At 42.0% G+C, this 21,557-nt stretch overlaps 1 protein-coding gene across 1 annotated transcript in view; it reads right to left on the reverse strand.

Moving 5' to 3' along the window:
- FARP2 (FERM, ARH/RhoGEF and pleckstrin domain protein 2) overlaps positions 1 to 21,557 on the reverse strand; it is a 196,411-nt gene that overhangs the window by 166,372 nt on the left and 8,482 nt on the right. The window contains exon 2 of the mRNA XM_075340858.1: positions 5,872 to 6,086. Coding sequence (XP_075196973.1) covers positions 5,872 to 6,072 — 201 coding nt within the window. The 5' untranslated portion in view covers positions 6,073 to 6,086. The remainder of the gene's footprint in view (positions 1 to 5,871; positions 6,087 to 21,557) is intronic.

A 21,557-nucleotide genomic window follows, 5' to 3' on the forward strand; every position in this document is an offset into this window, starting at 1 on the left:
TCTGTGATTCCCCAGCCCTTCCACTGCCTCTGGTCTGTGAATGACAGGCCTCCTCTCTTAAATCTCAGCAGTGATCTGTCATTCACAAATGGGAGGCAGCGGAGGGGCCGGGGAATCACAGACAGGGAGCAGAAGACCCAGTGCACACTCCGGCCCCTGAGCAGCGAAATCTAATTAGCAGAAAACTTCAAATTCTCAAGAAAAACATAACGTGTTTTTCCAAACATAAGCCCTAGCAAGGATTTTCAGCATTTTCAGAGCAAGGCTTAAATATAAGCCCTCGCCAGAAAATAAGCCCTAGTTGAGGTTCAATAATGAAGTGTCCATGCAGCTAAAAAAGTTAGATACTGCTGGACACTCCATTAGAGAAAGCAGACACCCTGCAATCACACTCACTAGACGCTGAGCAGAGGACCTGCAGTGATCGCACCCCCACATACATCAGCTCTCACACACATACAATCAGATTGTGCACACACACTCACCACATCCAGCGACACTGATTTCTTCTCACCAGCAGAATCCGGAGAGGCTGTGCAGTGGAGCGCAAAGACCTGCTGACACAGGACCTGCGGACACACGTGACTTTCTCCCATCATTCCCTGCGTCCGGAAGCGCGTGATGTGATGTGTGTGATCTGCTGTGTGTGTCAGCCAGAAGCAGGGGAGGACTGCGTGCAGCACCCACCGGAGATCACAGGAGGACATGGGAGCCACGCTGACGTCCGGGTCTGGTAAGTATGAGTCTCCTGGGAAGTGGTGGGGGGGGGGGTCTGCTTTTTTGGGGGTAAACTGTGTTTCTCCAAGAATAAGACCTCAAGAATAAGACCTCCTCAAAAAATAAGCCCTAGTGCTTTTTTTTTCCGGGGGGGGGGGGGGGGGGTGGTGGAGGGGGCAAGAGAAAAAAAAAAAAAAAAAGAGTCTTATTTTTGGAAAAACACAGTAGCATATTTCTTCACCAAATGTATCTAATTGATTAGTATTACAGCCATGTATTTACTTTACAAATTAGTGCGTACAGGTTCTTTTTCAGGAAATAAAACCTCCTCCAAAAACTACCCCAAAGAAAAAGCTTTCCTTAAAATGGTTTCCACTAGAAAATTTGTCATTTTCAACCAGCTCAAAAAAAACAAAAATAAAAACAAAACAAACTGTGTACACATACCCTAAATCTTTAACTAGCAAGATAATTCTGTTTGACCACAGTAATGGCTCCTACGGGCGTGACAGGGGAGATCAGCCAGCAGGGTGTGTTTCTTGCAGGCTACAAATGAACTCCCAGCCTATAACACATCTGCAGATTCCTTGGCTCTGAAGAACCTTACTTTCTTCTGCCAGGTAAGAGCTCAGTGAGGAATTTGATTGTTGTACAACATCACATACTCCATAACTATAACCCCCAGAGCGTCACCTAAACACTGAAAGTAACAATTATTATTAATCTACTATGAGAGAATGAGGTTACTATAGAAAGAATCTGAATTAGATGTGGGGTAGATTCATGAATATAGTTTTCTAAAGAAGCCGACATTATAGTAGGTCTTAAAATGAATGACTTAATGACTCGGTCATTAAACATTTCCTATCAAGAGTACAGATCCATATTACACAGTGTGTCCACCATATCCTGTCCACCGCCATTAACTTGAGAACGGCGGCAGCTATAGGCATAGAAGTGGTGTCTAGGTATAGTAAAGTAGCCATGCCCTACGCAATGAAACCACTATATGCAAGGTGTCGATTCGTATTGAATTGGTGATGCCCTACAATTTTTTTAATTCACTTTTTTTTCTCTATCTCGTTCCGTTTTCGAGATAAAAATGCTACCTCAGTTGATTTCCACCAGGTGGTGCTATAGATGGTTTCATTGCATAACGCATGGCTACTTTTCTATACCTAGACACCACTTCTATGCCTATAACTGCCACCGTTCTCAAGTTAATGGCGGCCCCTATATACACCTGTATTATACTACACCCCTATATACACCTGTATTATACTACACCCCTATATACTACCCCTGTATTATACTACACCCCTATATACACCTGTATTATACTACACCAGTACACCTCTATATACACCTGTATTATACTACACCCCTATGTACACCTGTATTATACTACACCCATATATACACCTGTATTATACTACACCACTACACCCCTATATACACCTGTATTATACTACACCACTACACCTCCATATACACCTGTATTATACAGGTGTATATAGGGGTGTAGTATAATACAGGTGTAATATATAGGGGTGTAGTATATAATACAGGAGTATATATTATACTACACCACATATACACCTGTATTATATACTACACCCCTATATATTACACCTGTATTATACTATACCACTACACCACTATATACTACACCTGTATTATACTACACCACTACACCCCTATAAAACTACACCACTATATACTACACTACTACACCCCAAATATTTGTCAACAGTTACCCCCTTCCCCCCCCCCCCCCGCCCGCCCCCCATTGTCCCCGCAGGTTACTAGTAACCACTCACCTCTCTTCTTATTGTCCCCTCCTCAGGCACCTCCGTACGAGCCCCCCGCTGAGCGGCTTCTCTTTCACATGGCCAGGCTGCGCCGATGCTGTATTCGTAGGAGCCCCCGCCGCTGCTTCTCTCTGTACAGGCCCCCTCCACTGCAGCTTCTTCTCCTGCCAGGCGGGAACTTTTCAAATGACACACGCGCGCCGTACTGACGATATCAGGACGCGCGTGTGTCACAGAGAAAAGTGTCGGGCAGGGAACAGAGGAGAGATTCCTGCGTTCCGCTGCCTACGGCGCTGCAGGATCTGTCCTCTGTTCCCTTCCCGGCACGCAGTGTGTGATGAGGGCAATCTGACCACAGGCCTCCCGGAGCCTGGTGCTCCGGACAACAGGTCAGATTACCCTCATCACTGACCAGCCAAGAAGGACGCCCTGAACCAGGCGGGCCGGTCACAGAGCGTAGGCGGGCCGGATGTGGCCCACGGGCCGCCCCTTGCCCAGGTCTGGCCTAATTTGTAAAAATAAAAAACTTAACGCCAAACTAATAAAAATAGAAGAGCTGAAAAAACTAAAATTTTAAACAGTGAAAATGTCAACTTCTCATAGAATTTCCTCAGTAATAGCCTCTCTCAGTAATGGGAAAGTCTTCACTGAATACAGATTTTACCTCAGAAGTGAGAATTTTGATAATGACTGATCCATTCTGGCAGAGAAAGAAGCAGATTTCTCTGATAAGATACATTACAAAGCGGCTTATTTTCATGTGTACTATTAATTTATTAACTAAAAATTAAGACGTTACGCTTTAACCTTTGGAAATGAAGAAATAACGAAGTGAGCATAACATCTATCTATATATATAATTGCCTTAGTCTGTCTGTCTGTCTGTCTGTCTGTCTGTCTGTCTGTCTGTCTGTCTGTCTGTCTGTCTGTCTGTCTGTCTGTCTGTCTGTCTGTCTGTCTGTCTTGCTCCAAAATTGTGTCCTTACGGTGACAACCAGTGGATTGGCTGCTGGCCTCGGCATGGCCCCGCCCCCCAGCACGGATTGGCCGCTCGGCTCGCCCTGGCCCCGCCCCCATGGATTGGCCGCTCGCCCCGGCATCCTGCACGCATTGGACGCTTGGCCAGGCCCCGCCCCCTCACACATTGGATGCTCACCCTGGCCCCGTCCCCCCACACGCATTCCCCGAACCCACACGGAGACGCCCGACACCCAGGTGACTGCTGCAGCACCCGAAGCCCACACCACAAGACAAAGTGGAGAAAAGCCACTAGCACACGTGTGCCGGAGCCGGCGTAGGCTGGTATCCATAGTACATATCGGGTAACTATAGAAACTGCTTTCCTTAGTTACCGATGTGTAAGATGGTTACTAGCTTACCCCGGCTCCCGGCACACGTCAGCACTGTCGCTTACCTTTTCTCCACTTTGTCGCATCCGGCGCTCTCCCGTGCACTGTGTACACTACAATTGCCGCGCGACAACCTCCGATCACGTGTTTTCATGTGACCAGGAAGTTGCGGTGCAGCCACTGTGCTGTACAGTGTACGGTTACACACACACACACACACACACACACATAGCAGACACACATGGATACACCGACGTATACATACATAGCACACATGCATGTATACATACACACTGAGCACATATACACACATAGCAGACACACATGGATACACTGGGCGCATACACAGCGCACATGAATGTATATACACACACACACACACTGAGCACATATACACACATAGCAGACACACATGGATACACTGGGCGCATACACACAGCGCACATGCATGTATATACACACACTGAGCACATATACACACACAGCAGACACACATGGATACACTGGGCGCATACACACAGCGCACATGCATGTATATACACACATAGCAGACACACATGGATACACTGGGCGCATACACACAGCGCACATGCATGTATATACACACACATAGCAGACACACAGATACACCGAGCGCATACACAGCGCACATGCATGTATACACACACACACTGAGCACATATACACACATAGCAGACACACATGGATACACTGGGCGCATACACACAGCGCACATGCATGTATATACACACACATAGCAGACACACATAGATACACCGAGCGCATACACACACAGCGCACATATGTATACACACACACACACACAGCAGACACACATGGATACACCATGCGCATACACACATTGTGTACATGCATGTACACACACACACACACACACACATACTCTGCTGTACACTCACCCAGCGATGCGGTCCCCGGCACTGAAGTCCCCAGCACTGTTCCTGCTTCCAGCTCCTCAAGGCACTGAATATTCAGTGAGTATAATGAGCGGCGATAAGGAGCGGGAGGCAGCAGAGCCGGAGACAACATCGCTGGAGAGAAGTAAATATAGAGAATATTTTTATTAAAAAGACCCATATTTTCTCTGGGGCGCGCAGCATCCGACAAAGTCAAGAAAAGCCAGATGTGTGAAACCACTAGCTTACCCCGGCTCCCGGCACACGTGTGCCGGAGCCGGCGTACGCTGGTAACCATGGTACACATCGGGTAACTATAGAAACCGCTTTGCTTAGTTACCCAATGTGTAACATGGTTACTAGCTTACCCCGACTCTCGACACACGTGTGCCGGAGCCGGCGTACGCTGTTAACCAGTGTACACATTGGGTAACTATGGAAACCACTTTGCATAGTTACCCGATGTGTACCATAGTTACTAGCTTACCCCGGCTCTCTGCCCATTCAGATCATTGGTCTCCCGCTGTCAAACACGCCGATGCGTGCTGCACAGCAGGAGACCAACAAGCAAAAAATAAACCAGCACTGTCGCTTTGCATAGTTACCCAATGTGTACCATGATTATCAGCTTACTGACGTACGCTGGTAACAAATGGTACACAATCCTGTAACTATGGAAAGCGCTTTCGTTAGTTACCCAATGTGTACCATGGTTACCACCTTACCCCCGGCTCCCGGCACATGTGTGCTTGAGCCGGCGTACGCTGGTAACCATGGTACACATCGGGTAACTAAGCAAAACGCTTTGCATAGTTACCCAATTGTGTAACATGGTTACCAGTGTACGCCGGCTCCCTGCCCATTCAGATCGTTGTTCTCTCACTGTCAAATACGCCGATGCGTGCTGCACAGCGGGAGACCAACGAGCAAGAAATGAACCATCATTATTCAAGACTTGCTGATTATATTATTATTATTCAATCTGCTACCCTACATACACATTCTAGACTACCCGATACGTTAGAATCGGGCAACCTTCTAGTGTGAATTATAAAATGTTAATAGTGGAAAACATACCCCTACTTCGACAGAAAGCACAGTACCATCCAGAAGTAGCACAGATGAGAATGAATCCTGGTTTGTGGCCTTGGCAGGTGAAGAGAAAGCCATGCTGAGGGTCTGCCCCGGCTCTAGTGTACTAATTCCAGTGGTCCTCTGGGCACCTAGGCGGGCACCTGGAGTCTGCAGCACCCGATACGTGCCTTCTATTTCTCCCATTGTGGTCAGAGTTTCTAAAACGAGTCAAGAATAAAAGAGAAGTTATTAATGATATTCACATTAACTAAAAAAAAGTCTATTATCATCTTTTTCAATGACTAGAGTTATGTGCAGTGTCTTTTTCTGGTGGGTCCGTTGCAAAACCCGCCTGAACAAAAAGTCAAGAGTAACCATATACGGTTTTAAGTATGGAAATGACTGGCTGTGCACGAGTCTTAACTGCGCAGGTTTCAAAACATGCCAAGCGGGAAAAAGAAGTGAGCTGAGCATTCTTCAAGCGTTTTCTGCTCCATACAAATCAATGGGGAGGTTCAGAAGACACCTGGAAGATGCTGGATCGGTTTTTTTAATCATTTTGGCAAGAGACACCCCGGCACTAAGACAGCTTTCTTTCTATACTATGCATATGTCAATCAGCGGAGGATAGGTGGAGAGGCCACTGGTCATGTACAGGGTGGGCCATTTATATGGATACACCTAAATAAAAAAATGGGAATGATTGGTGATATCTACTTCCTGTTTACGGCTCATTAGTATATTGGAGGGGGGAAACGTTTCAAGATGGGTGGTGACCATGGTGGCCATTTTGAAGTCAGCCATTTTGGATCCAATTTTATTTTTTCCAATGATTAGAGGGTCATGTAACACATCAAACTTGAGAATTTCACAAAAAAAAAAAACAAAAAACAATAGTATTCTTGGCTCATTAGTTATTTTAAATTTTATGCCCGCTTATAAAATGTGTTCAAAGTGCTGCCCATTGTGTTGGATTGTCAATGCAACCCTCTTCTCCCACTCTTCACACACTGATAGCAGTACCACAGAAGAAATGCTAGCAAAGGCTTCCAGTATCTGTTTCAGATGCTGCACATCAGGAAACCTTGGTGGCCATTCAACTGGCCTACAATGACCAATCCACTTTCCAGGACACTGTTCATGTAGGAATGCTCGGACCTAATGTGGTGCACCATCACATTATGGGTGTCAGGTCCGAGAATTCCTACATGAACCGTGTCCTGGAAAGTGGATTGGTCATTGTGGGCCAGTGGAATGGCCACCAAGGCCTCCCAATCTCACCCCATTAGACTTATCTCTGGGGTCATCTAAAGGCAATTGTCTATGCTGTGAAGATACAAGATGTGCAGCATCTGAAACAAAGGATACTGGAAGCCTGTGCTAGCATTTCTTCTACAGTGTTGCTATCAGTGTGTCAAGAGTGGGAGAAGAGGGTTGCATTGACAATCCAACACAAGTGGTCAAAAGTTGTAAATAACTAATGAACGAATAAAGTTACATTAAAACCAAGAACACCATTGTTTTTATTGTAAAATTCTCAATATGTTTGATGTGTTACATGACCCTCTTCCCATTGGAAAAAATAAAGTTGGATCCAAAATGGCTGACTTCAAAATAGCCGCCATGGTCACCACCCATATTGAAAAGTTTTCCCCCTCCCATATACTAATGAGCTACAAACAGGAAGTTGATATCACCAACCACCATATAAATGGCCCACCCTTTATATTGAGGACTCAATCCTAGGTGACTTGCTCCACTGCTGCTCAAGATCTGGGAGTTTTACGACGAAGAGTAGGACATAGAAAGAACATATTAATATGTAGTGGCCGCTGATGAGTTGCGTGCTCACATGACAAAATATTACGATCGCCAGGGGGCCTATAGATCGGAGCAACTGCACTAACCTGGGGGTTACGTATACTTCCTTTTTTATTTTATTCAGAACACTGGGGATATTCAAAAGAGGCTATCGAGTAGTGGAAACGCACTTAAATAGAAGTGAATGGAAAACCTTTTTTTGGGAGGGGGTTCAGGTTATTAGGGCATATTCCTGGATGAAACTACTGAAAAAAAGAAATCGTTTGCCTTGTATGAAGAATACAATCCAAGCACAATAAACCTTCTGTATCACTTACACATTCATGGCTTGGAAACCAGAACTCCAGTCTCACTGACTTACAAGTGGCTAAACCAGTTCAACCAAGATAACCTGTTTTTATCCAAACAGTGGGAGACAAAAAGAAGAGAAACCTGTGGCTAATGTTTCACTAAGGTTCTGTTCACATCGGCGTCATGGCTTCTGTTCATTCCAGAGTCAGATCTGTTGTACGATTGATTCTAACTCTTGCAGCTTTCAAATCTGAAACAATGTAAGGCTATGTTCACACACTGCGTTTTTCACCTGCGTTTTTGGTCCGTTTTTGCTGCAGAAATTTCTTGAGAAATTCTTGTAACCTTTCTGCAGACATTCCCCAGCAAAACCTATGGCAAAAAAAATTAGCTGTGCGCACACTGCGTTTTTTTCTTAAGAAAATTCTTTCAGTAGATTTTCTTAAGAAAAAGAATGAGCATGTCACTTCTTTTCTGCAGCTAACTGCGTTTTTTGCCATATATAATTGGCACAATAACGCAGGGAGCAACCAGTGGTAAAAACGCACCAAAAACGCACCAAAAACGCAGGTGCGTTTTTGGTGCGTTTTTTAACACAGGTGCACTCTTAAGAAATTTCTTAAGAAATTTTCTTAAGAAAAATCATTTTTCTAGTGTGAACATAGCCTAACAATGTACAGGATGAGACAAAAAAGAGGTATGGCGAGGAGATAAAACATGTTTGTACTGTCCCTGCCCTTTGTACACTATGAAGCTGAGCTGCCACTGCAGTCCTAGTATCTTTAGATCACTTGTAATTCAATAAAATAGTATCTGCTGCTCACGCCTCACGTATGGGACGTTACATCACAGACCAGTGTAAAGCTCCGTGCTGCTGCAGAGAACGGAGGGGGGGGTAGTGGGGAGAGGCCATTGGCTGTATGCTCCTACCTGCAAGCCCCTGATACTTGCTTCTCTCCAGTCTTAGAACAGGGGGTGTGACAGGTAGGAGGAGTATGGAGCCAGCAGCCCCGCCCACTGATCTCTGCAGCAGCACGGAGCTTTACAGTGGTCTGATGTAACATCCCATACGGGAGGGATGAGGTGCAGCTACTTTATTGATTTACACGTGATCTAAGATACTAGAACTGAAGTGGCAGCTCAGCTTCATTGTGTATGAGGGCAGGGGCTGAACAAAAATTTTTTCATCTCCCCATAGAGCCCCTTCTCATTCCCCATGTTTGCTCTAGTTAAAATAAAACCGCTTATAGTCACCTCCCGTGCCAGCGTTTGTGTTCCCAAGGCTCATAAGCTGTTACATCATGCGAACCGCGCACCTAATCACCTCCAGTTTCTCTCACCCCACCTTTGGATATATAAGTTGCAGGGCGGTGGAGTCGGTAAGCCAAACCTGCGACTCCGGCTCCTTAATTTCCCTTGCACCGACTCCGACATATATTGCTTATAGTTAAGTGAAAATTTATTGTAGTACAATGTGAAGATCAGACATTTATTCATTTTTTTGTTACAATAATCAAGATATTCAGATAGAACATAAAACATTTATTGGAATTCAACTTTAGAACACAAAAAACTGTAATAAATTGTAAATGTTATACAATATGTAATATACAGTAGATTACATATATATCTTGTGTGTGTGCGCATGTATAATATATATATATATATATATATTAATATATATATATATATATATATATATATATATATATATATATATATATATATATATATATATTTACAATTACAGTTTTTTGTGTTCTAAAGTTGAATTCCAATAAATATATTTTATGTTCTATGTAAATATCTTGAATATTGTATCATAAAAAATTATTAAATGTCTGATGTTCACATTGCACTACAATACATTTTTCACTTAAATATAAGCAATATACTAAATGTTATTTAGTATGTTTTTGTTGAAAACTGTTTTTTTTGCCACTTACATAATATATTACATAGTGTTATATATAAGTGGCAAAAAACAGTTTTCAACAAAAACATACTAAACATTTGTGCAGTCTATGAATTTGTTGTAAGAAATAGAATTGCCTCCATCAGATCCTCCTTCGCAGATGACCTCAAATCTGACCTAATAATGTTAAGGCTAGAGAACAACCTCTCTACAGTAACTTGGGTTGGAGGCAAAGCCATAACCACATGGGCAACATCACTAACAATTTCCGGGTATAAAGGAATTGCCTCAAGCACAGTCAGTTTTGATGAACGGTTGAATTTTTCTAATTTCTTTGAGAGCAAGTGAAACATTTTACTGAAATCTGGTCAATCTGCTGCTATAGGAAACGGAGTGAAACCTCTTTATTTGCGTCAGAGCTTTGCTTGCTCCATGTCATACAAATACTTGTCAAAGTTAAACTCCTCATCTGATGAGGATGAAGATATGGCAGCAGTAGCACGGTCAGGACCCAAGTCCTCTTGCGCCTGGCAGTCCTGTAGGCCACTTATCGTAACTGCTACCTCGGTCAGAGCGTCTTTTCCTTTAGTAAGCTGTTGATCATCAAGCAGTATACGATGACTTGGGTCCACATAAACAGTTTCCAGAAGGATTTTATTTTTCAATAGCTGTGTTTCTCTTTTTATTGAAGCAGAAATGCCATCTGCGATTAAACCTCCTCTTTGGGACAGGCAAAATAGCAAGTTCTTCCACTCCATTATGAAAATGCCAGGAATTAAATAGTCAGCTGGTTAATTTTTAGTCACGGTAAATGGGTGATTAAGCAATTCCTTCAATTCAGCCACCTGTGTCCATTGACCTTCATTTAGGGTTACCTGAGGGTTCGCCATATCTATAAGAAACAGTTTTAGTTCAAGCAATCGCTCAATCATTAAATAAGTGCTGCCCCATCGAGTGGCTTGATCGACAATTGCCCATTTTTCAGCACGTCTCTTCAAGATGAAATCGATTTTAGGAGTTCTGGCGGCAATAACCAATTTCCTCACTTTTCCAATCAGATTTCCAGCATGTCCGTCTTGCAGACTCTTATTGCCAGCTGCAGCGTGTGCACAACACAGCGCATGTGATTAATATGAATGTTTTGAAGCAGCTTCAACAAGATCATCTAATTCTAAATTATCATTTTTCTGTTCTTCTGTTGTAATCTGTTTGTTCCTCATTTACATGAGCAGCACTGTGGCCTTCCATCTCAAACATACTGAATCCTAAATTTTCTTCTAGCTGTTGTTCATTACAGTACTCTCATTCATCAGTTTAATTGTACTTATGTTTGAAGCATTGTCCGTTATTTTTGCTATTGAAAACATTATCTATGAGCTCAAAAACCTTTCAGGTGATGCGGTTTTTTAAAAAGCTGATCTGCTTTTGCAGCTGAAAAATGTATCCTCAAACAATGCAGCAAAAGCGGGGGACAGAAACCGGTGGGATTTTACGCGGGGCTCGCATGACATCACAGCCTCACGTGATCCGTGGGAACGTGAGCGTCCACGACGCATGACTGGCACCATCACAGGAGGGGAGTATAAGCTATTTTTTTTTATTTTAACGGGGTCAAACATGGGGAAAGAAAAGGTTTTGTCACGAGTATGGGTCAACCCCTTTAATGTTGGACTCCCAGAAACCTTCATTAAAGCCCTTCACTCCCAGGTACTTTTTCATTTTTACGCTTCCTTTTTCTCTTTTCTTCTGAAAGCCATAACTTTTTTTGAATTTTTCATCAACCTAGCCATATGAGGGCTTCTTTTTCACAGGACAAATGGTTGGTTTCAATGACACCATTAATTTTCCCATGTAATGTAGAGAAGAAAAAAAAAAACTCCAAGTGGAGTGAAATAATGAAAACTAGGCAATTCTGCCATTATTTTATGGGTTTTGTTTTAACGGTTTGTTGCATGGTAAAAATAACATGGGAAATCTGATTCCTGAAATCAGTACATGTAAAATTAAACCAAAATTGTATACATTTAACTAGTAAAAAAAAAAAAAAAAAAAAAAAAGATTTTTTTTAAAAAAAGAAAAGAAAAACGGATAGCAAATCTATGGCATGGTGGCTTTTTTCCTGTGGCGAGCTGATGTATTTAATGATACAAATTTAGTTTCAGAAGGCCTTTTGATTGCTTTTTTGTGTATTTTTTTTAAAAGGAGGTGTGGTGACCGAAAAAATAAGAAAAAAATATAATGAAATAGTTACAAAAAAATGTGAGAGGTGTACTCACTTTTGTGATATACTGGCATAGATCTTAGAATTTTCTCAACCACATCACACCAGTAAGATTCAGCAATGTGAAAGGGGAAAAAACACCCTCGTCATGTAAAAACACCCACCCATATCCGAACACAATGTCTAAATTTCACATTAAACCAGAAAGGGGATTTTCTCTGCAATTGCCGTAATGACGATGGATTATCTGCTCCTTAGCCATCACTGGTGATTAGGGATAATTAGCTGGGCAATCCCACCAAAATGACTGGATCTGCCACATAATTAATCCAAAGACACTTTATCAAATAACAAAAGAGGTGGAACGTCAGAACTCCGCAAAGTCACCGCATTACTTTGAATGGTTTATTATATTATTAGATATGTGGATTAATGGACGAAAACCCTCATATACATTAGATAGAAGTTGTCCGAACCTGACGATTTTGGCTAGACCAGCAGACTGATGGCCTCTCTGCAAAAACAGATTAAATTGCAGTTTTGAATTACCGGGATAGGTGTCTCCGATTGCCTCTATTCTGATACAGGAGAACCATGATCTTTAAAGCCCATGTATCAATCTTGTGCATTTAATATTCTTCTGGTTATGGCACTTGTGTTGTAAAAAAAGTGATACAATGAGAAATTGCATTTTTTTTTTTTAAAGGGAACCAATCACCAGGATTTTCATATATAACCTAAAGCCAGTGCTATACTATGCTATCAGGCTGATTCTACACATACCTGTAGTGGTCAGCTCGGATATGTAGGTTTTGAAATTCAAGAAAAGCTTATAAAATCAGCAGCTTCTTGAGTGACAGCAGCTGAGGATCAGACAATATCTGGGGGGTATGCATAGTTATCCCCTCACCCATTAAAATTAGCATAAGAAATATACCATCGATTGACTTTTTCACTAGCAGGACCTGTATGAAATCATACACATGTGACCAGAAGGGGCGGGGCCTCAGCCAACAGAAAAATGTTGTTTCGTGGTATCAGCTTTGTTGGCTGAGGCCCCGCCCCTTCTGGTCACATGGGTATGGCCTCACACGTCTTGGAAGAGAAAAGTTACATCGATTGTATAATACTTATGCTAATTCTAACAGGGGGAGGGGATAACTATGCATGCCCCCAGCAATTATCTGCTCCTCAGCTGCTGTCACTCAAGAAGCTGCTGATTTTATAAACTTTACTTTCTTGGATTTCAAAACCCATACATCTGAGCTGACCACTACAGGTATGTATGGGGATTAGCCTGATAGTGCCAGTATAGCATTGGCTTTAGGTTATATATGAAAATTCTGGTGATTGGTTCCTTTTAAGCATGTTGGACATGTTAAGCTACGTTCACACATGGTTTATTTTTTGCCTTGGCTTTATGCAGATCCATGATAATAAAAAGCTGCTTTTCACTGTCCCAGCAAAACCTCTGAGGTTTCAGAAATCTAATGCATGATTGTTTTTTATTTCCTGACAAATGGAAAACTGCTTTGCTTTCTGAAGAAACGTGTCAATTGTTTCAGCGCTTTTCCTGCTTTTTTCACCATCAAAAGCAATAAAAAAAATTAAAGAAAAAAAAAGGTAGTTTTTTTTACTGCCAGAGATCAGGTTTTGCTGCAGAAAAAAAAAACGCACTGTGTGAACATAGTCTTATGTGATTAATAGATTTCTACAATTGGTTTTAATTACATTTTTCAGTCTCATGCAGCGGACATAAGATGGTTTCAGAACAGATCTAAGAGCCATGGATGAATGCATGTATCGGACCGAGATGTGGACAAAGAAAGTTTGGTGGTCAGGCTAAAAATAAAATAAAATTAAAAAAAAAAAAAAAAAAAAAGATATTTAAAACACAAATGAGAACGCTGCCAAATGGGAGAATCTGTCACAGAGATACTAGCTGATGTAGTCTAGAAGCTTGCGAGCTGTCGTCACTGTCTGGGGCACTAGCCTGGAGCTATTTTTGTGGGCTGCATGTGAACGAAGGCATCATTTCTCCAGTATGTGCGCGTGATGTGGCTGTAAACATGAGAAAACTTGGTGCACACATTTGCACATAGCAAAAATACCATTTTTAGGTTACCCTTAAAGGGGTTGTCCACTACTCCGAAAATCAATCCATCACCATTTCACCTATGTAAAATAATAACACCTATACTCACCTCTGGTGCAAGTGACATCGCAGCTGGATCTCCCAAGGCTCGCGTGACATCATATCACATGAATCCTGCAGCCACTAATGGACGACTGCATTCCCACTTTCTTTGGACCTAACTGACATCTGAAAGAAGACAGACAGCAGCTCTCACGTCTTCCGGATATCAATGATGTCCAAAGGAAGGGAGAGTGAACTGGCCCATTAGTGGCCGATGATTGTTATATCATACAAGGCCAATGTCATACAAGTCCCAGGAGACTCAGCGCCGATGTCACTAGGACGGTATGGCACCGAAGGCATTTAAAAAGAGTCTATATTTTACATTGGGGAATATGTTAATTGAGAAGGGGTTGTCTGAGTAGTGGATAACCTAATTAAATGACTCAAAAGTCCCAAAATTCTAACAGAAAGGAGTCCATTAAGTAAAATACCCAGGTCAGCATGTAGGCTTGTTGGTAGTTCCCAGGTAATGTGCCAGTTTATTTTATCAGCCTAGTGAAAAACAAATATGGAAAAAACAGTAATAGTTAAAGGAGCTGTCCAACAGTGACATATTCAGAAACTGACGGTCCCATTCAGAATTCACAGCACCGCTGCAGCCTGTCATTGGCTGCAGCGGTCAGGTAAATAGAAAAGCGCATCATCAGATGTTTATCCAATGATCTGCTCTTTTAATCACCTGACCGCTGCAGCTGTAACATCTGAATGGGGCAGAAATCATATCGGGGGCCGGCAGAGACCCCTGGTGTGGCCTGCAGTGGATGCACAGGGGCACTGGAAGGCAACTATTCCTCCACTTATTCATGTTTTGGATAAAAAAAAAAAAGCCTACAATTTTCTATAATGCAATCCTGTATACCGTATATACATACAAACTGCATGGCATGGCCATAATCAAATGTTTCTAAATGAAGATTTGTCAAGTTTCCCACGAGAAAGTATTACTCATGTAAGACTGAACCCAACAAACCAGGACATGACTGAGGAAAGTGGCGCAGTCTCCAGGCAATAGTGATGGGCTTCACCTTCTCCAACACACCAAGCGAACATGTAAGGGCAGCACAAATACTGACGGCAATGATCACATTCCCCGGTGACTCATTCCATAGTTCACTCCAGGGAAAATGGAAAATCAGATTATACCCGTGTAGCTGACGGATTACACAGTCTATTTCTACTTCCGTGTCTGAGGCCGTAAATACATATATTAGGAAGAAAAATAATAGTGGTAAATCAAGGGTGTGAAAGGGGTTGTATTGGAAAGAATAGTCACTAGTGGCCCCCGCCGGTCCTGCACTGATAATGTACTATATATCAATCAAAACACTGCTGCAACAGATCAATGGCTGCAGCGGTCACCATATATGCCAGCATCACCTCTGTGGCCAGTCACAAGCTATAGAGGTCATGTCAACCATGGATGCCAGTCAGTGATGCGCGACTGCTGGGACTACAATACAACCACACTGCAATGGCGGGGGATAGAAGATTATATTAGAACATTTCATGTTCTTCTAACACAAAGAAAATCATGGACAACTCCTTTGATATGAGGCTTTGTAAGTTTATGATTTGTGCCATAGTAAAGTTCAAAACAGGAGTAAAAAAAAAAAAAAATGACGTCTATACTTTAATGTATAGAGTCTGGTCAGCAGAAAGGCTTTGTAGTAGTGGTCCTCTGTGTGCTACGGTACATCAGGGTGCCACATGTACAGCGCTACTTCAAGGGGAGAAAAGCACCATACATATGGCATATAATGGGGTGTGCTGATGTATCCACATGGAAACTGAACAAGAAATACCTCTGTAACCCCCCATATGAAACTAGAGACAGGGAGGTATAGTGGAGGCCCCCATGCAGCGGAGTATTGTGGAGCATTATAAATATATATATATATATATATATATATATATATATATATATATATATATATATATATATATATATATATATTTGTTATATATACGATAACAGGAAAAAAATAAAAAGACTCCTTTTTTCTATTTCCTTGGTATATATACTATTATATATATATATATATATATATATATATATATATATATATACATATACACACACACACATATACATGTATATATATATATACATGTATATATATATACATATATATATACACATATACATGTATATGTATATATATACACATATACATGTATATATATATATATATATATATATATATATACACATATACATGTGTATTATATATATATATATATATATATATATATATATATATATATATACATACACACACACACACATACATGTATATGTATATATATATATATATAATATATATATATATATATATATATATATATATACACACACACACACATATACATGTATATGTATATATATATATAATATATATATACACACACATACATATATACATATATATATATATATATATATATATATATATATATATATATATATATATATATATATATACACACATACATATACACACATATACACACACACACATATATACATACATATACACACACACGATAAGTCACAACTATGTGCCTAAAAGAACAAAAAGGCTGAGGGTGTGTGGCAATGTAACGTCATACAAGGCCAACTATAATTTAATTATGGTATTAATCTCCTATCGTGGGAAAAGAAAGAAAGTAGGAAATTCAAGAGTATCACGAAGAAACACACAGGCACGAGGAGAAAACGCCCTTTCCAAGTATTTTCACCATTTTCAGATATGACAGATTACAACTGTTAGGCTATGTTCACACAATCGTCTTTTCTCCATCCAAGAAAAATGGTCTGATTGTGCTAAACAGACTGATCAGAATGGGATCTGTTTTTCTCAGACTTGGAGAAGAATAAAGTTCCTCCATCTTCTCCAGTCTGTGAATATCAGAGCACGTCATCTGAGTCTGGTCCAATTTTTTAAACGTGAATGGCCAAGTGCCATCCGATTCTAGGAGGCAAATCGAGCATGCTGTGATCAGAGGAAAAAAAAAAAAGGACATGTGGACAACTTCAATGAATAATATTGGTCAGCGTGCAATCCGATCTTTTGTTGGATAGCACTTAGGTCGAAAATATGGTGGACTGCAGGAGCCGTTAGTGGGATTATTTAGGTTTTATCTCAGTTTCCTTTCCCAGCTGCAAACAAAAAAAACCAAGTTGGGTTGAGCTTCACTCACCCTCGCTCCCCAGGTCCACTGTGGCTCCCTGTGTCTTTTATTGTCTGCAGCCAATAACTGCATAATAATTACTGCGATCAACCCATTTTTATTTGGAGCACAGATTATGCCCCGATTACTCCTTTTGCAACTTATTTTAAAGCACCACTCCACTTTTTTTTTCTCACTGCTGAAGTAGTGATTTTATTTTAGATCCATGCCCCCAAGTCTTATACCCTCCAGCATTTTCTCTCTTTACCACAGCCTCGCTATTCTGTCTCATGCAGTTTGTGACCTGACGGTTGGCTCCAGTGTTTCATGGTGTGTGCCAGAGGGGAATCTTCAATATAAGTCTATGAGAGCCTCGTTCTGGCTCTCATAGACTTGCATTGAAAGATAGTGATGTAACTTACTTCTGGTCAGTCAGAAGTTGTGGTCCCAAGATGGTGCTGCGGGGCGGATAAAAGATGAAACCGCCAGAGGGTGAGTATAAGGTATAAGACCAGGAGCTGGGATCTTAAGTTAAAAACACCACTCCAGTACTGGGGAAAAAAAAATGCTGGAGTGGTGCTTTAAATTACATTTTGGATCCTAGATATTTTACTTTTGCTCCAAATTCATTATGGCTTTTATGTCAGTTTTAAACCAGTTTCATCACTCCTTGTTTTTTGGGGGGAGGGGGAGAGGAGGTTTGCTTGAAAATGTGCGAATGGTTTTAAAATACCCAAATGCTTTCTGCTAATTCATAATTTTCAACTTTTTAAAGAATCTGTAATATTTTCCTGCATGGTTGAAAATAAAAACCTCTAAAAAGGCGCAAAGCAGCAACAAAAAAAAAAAAAAAAAAGTAAAAAAAACCCAAAACCAATCTTTTAAAATGTGCTAAACTCAAACAGTGTGAGATAAGTTTGATGAATTTAGCACAAAGTCCCTCAGTGAAGACAAACAAATGACTTAACCCCCCTCCCACAGCTAATGAATCGGGGGCCGTAGGCCTTGTGCGCATGCGGTGTTTTTTGTGTGCAGTTTTGGTCCCAAAACCGCATGCATTTCCTTCGCCAGCAAAGTCTATGAGATTTCAGTTTTTCTGTCCGCACAGTGCAGCTTTTTTTTGGCTGCGACTTTGTGGTGACCATAAAGATGCATCATGTCAATTCTTTCTGCGTTTTTGCCAGTGTTTTTGAGCCCTTCCAGTCAATAGATTTGACTTGAAAAATGCACTGGGCAAAAACAAGGTAACAAAAGGCTGCAAAAACTGCATGTAGAGGGAGCGTTTTTTTAGGACCAAAAACGAGCATCTTTGTGGTCACCAGAATGATGCAGCGTGCGCACACAGCCTTAAGCTATGTGCCCACGCTGCGGATTTACCGCGGATTTTGCCGCGGATTTTCCGAAAATCTACAGCAGCGGCACTTCCAAGCCATTTCAATGGCATTTTGGAAATGCTGTGTCCATGCTGTGGATTTTTCCGCGGCGGATTTGCCGCGGATTTTGATCCGGAAAAATCTGCAGCATGTCTATTATTGTTGCGGATTTTGGTGCGGATTTTGGGTATAGAATGGGGGAAAAAAAAATCCGCATCAAAATCCGCGGCAAAAATAAGGTGCGGATTTGCCGCGAAAGTCGCGGATTTTCATGCAGAAAAATCCGCAGGTACATTCTACCGTGGACACATAGCCTTAGGGTTCACATATATATATATATAGTGCCATAATGTCCCTAAGCCACCAGAAGGGTTTCAAGACACAAAATCTTACAAACCCTATTGATATCCAATCGCCGAGGTCTTCCAGGCCGGAAGGAAAATCTGATCACAGACAATTCCTGTGACACATATCTCATCAATACACTATTGTAAAAAATAACTAGCAGTCGTCTGGTATGTGGAATTCAGTTCCCAGAAGGACAAAGGTTTACATTTCCCAGCAGTCCAAGGACGGCCACTTACCGTACTTTAGCCCTGGGAACGTATGACAGCGCTTCTAGGCACAATTATATCTCAAAAGGAATTTCTCCATCGCTCCAAGGGTCATACCTCCAAAGTATGGGACAGAAAAATGTATTTACACCAGAGACACAGACATTACAGTCACCCGATCTCACGCTAGGAAATCTATTTTGAAGGTTTGATCATTGAAAACCAGACTGCATGCCCTCTGCGACAATACAGCAAGGAAAGTCCTACCGTCCCAGCCCATCTCCATACACCCCATTAAGAAAGGGGCTGTGACCTGATTGTGACGCCAAGAGGAAAGTCATTGCAGTGCTCACCTGGAAGGCGAAACCTATCTGTAAGAGTATGTGCACACAGCAAGTATTTGACGCAGAAATTTCTCAACCATTTCCACATCTCTTGGCAGCGTAAAATATGTGCATTTTTTTCCTTTTTGGTGCAGATTTTTCCCCACTAAGGCCGGAGTCACTCGCACGTGTGACTCATGTGTGACACACGCGAGTCTCACATCACATCACCCGGCACGGCTGCACATTCTCCTGGCAGGAGTCGATCGGCTGCATGTATTTCTATGCAGCTGAAATGCTCCTGTCCGGAGAGTGTGCGGCCGTGCTGGTTGTTGTGATGCCAGACTCGCGCAAGGGTGACCCCGGCCTAATTAGTATGGATGAAATCTGAAACAAAAAAAGAATTGACGTGCTGCAGATTTATAAGCATTGTGTACATGAGACTTAAGGATTGCCATTCACTTTGCTGGCATCAGGAGATAGGTTCTGCACCAAAACTGCACAGAAAAAAAAATGCAACAAAACTATTGTGTGCAGGCCCTTATACACAGTCACCCACAGGTTTCATAGGGACTCACATAATACTAGATTTTGCTTGCAGTGTCACACAGTGATTCCCCAGAAGACAAACACTAATCGTCAAAGTAGATTCATCCCAAAATTGGGTTATTAAAGGGAACCACTTTTTCAGCCTATAAGCTGCGGTCACCATCACTAAGCTCTTGTATACAACATTCTAGCATGCTGTATACAAGAGCCCAGGCCGCTGTGAGAACATAAAAACACTTTATAATACTTACCTAAAAAGGTCGCTCTGATGCACAGCGGTCGGATGGGTGGCGCCTCCCCTTTCTGCCTTCTTGGTCTTCCTTATTCTGAAGCCACGGTGCATTACGCGTCTACTTCATACATTATACACACGCGCCAGCATTGAGGTCCTGCGCGTATGTATGACGTAGACGCGTCATGCACCGCGGCTTCAGAATAAGGAAACCATCAGAGCGACCTTCTAGGTAAGTATTTTTTTAAAGTGTTTATGTTCTCACAGCAGCCTTGGCTCTTATATACAGCATGTTAGAATGCTGTATATAATAAGAGCACAGTGATGGTGGCCGCAGCTTATACGCCAAAAAAGTGGTGACAGGTTCCCTTTAAGATTGATCAACCCTTTAATATGTTAGACCCAAAGTACGGTAGTAACTTTTCCCTATCCCAGCTCATGCCCCAACGATTCCGAGAACAGGGCTCTAAAAACCAGGATCTGCAGAGCCCTTTCTTGAATGCAGTGGAGATGCGCATGCTCCTCCTCCTCAGCTCCATTTATCATCTATGGACGCAGAAGAATACTGCGCTCCGCTATTTACATCATTTCCATAGATGAAAAATGGAGAGGAGGCCGAGCATGCGCATCGTAACCGCATTCAAGACCGGGATCTACAGAGCCCTAATCTCGAGATCAAGTGTGTTCCGAGCACTGACATTGCCAGCGATCGGCAAGTTATCCTCTATTCTGTATATAGGGAATAAGGCTAAGTTCACACTTCAGTTGTTTTGCCTCAGTCACATGCGTTGCTTGACGCATGTGACTGATGGGTTGTACAACGGATGACAACAGTGACAAAGAAAAGAATTTCTTTGTCGGACTCCGTTGTGTGCTGGGGGCGGAGTTTGGGGGGCGGAGCTTAGGACGTCAGTGCCGCGGTCTGCATGGCTGGGGACAGGTGAGTGAGTGAGTGTGTGTATGTATGTATGTGTCTACATGCGTGTGTACATGCGGAGTGCGGGAGGGGGCGGAGCCGAGTGGTGAAGTGTCAGCTTCC

This window comes from Anomaloglossus baeobatrachus, chromosome 3 (genome assembly GCF_048569485.1).
Source record: "Anomaloglossus baeobatrachus isolate aAnoBae1 chromosome 3, aAnoBae1.hap1, whole genome shotgun sequence".
Taxonomy (NCBI): Eukaryota; Metazoa; Chordata; class Amphibia; order Anura; family Aromobatidae; genus Anomaloglossus; species Anomaloglossus baeobatrachus.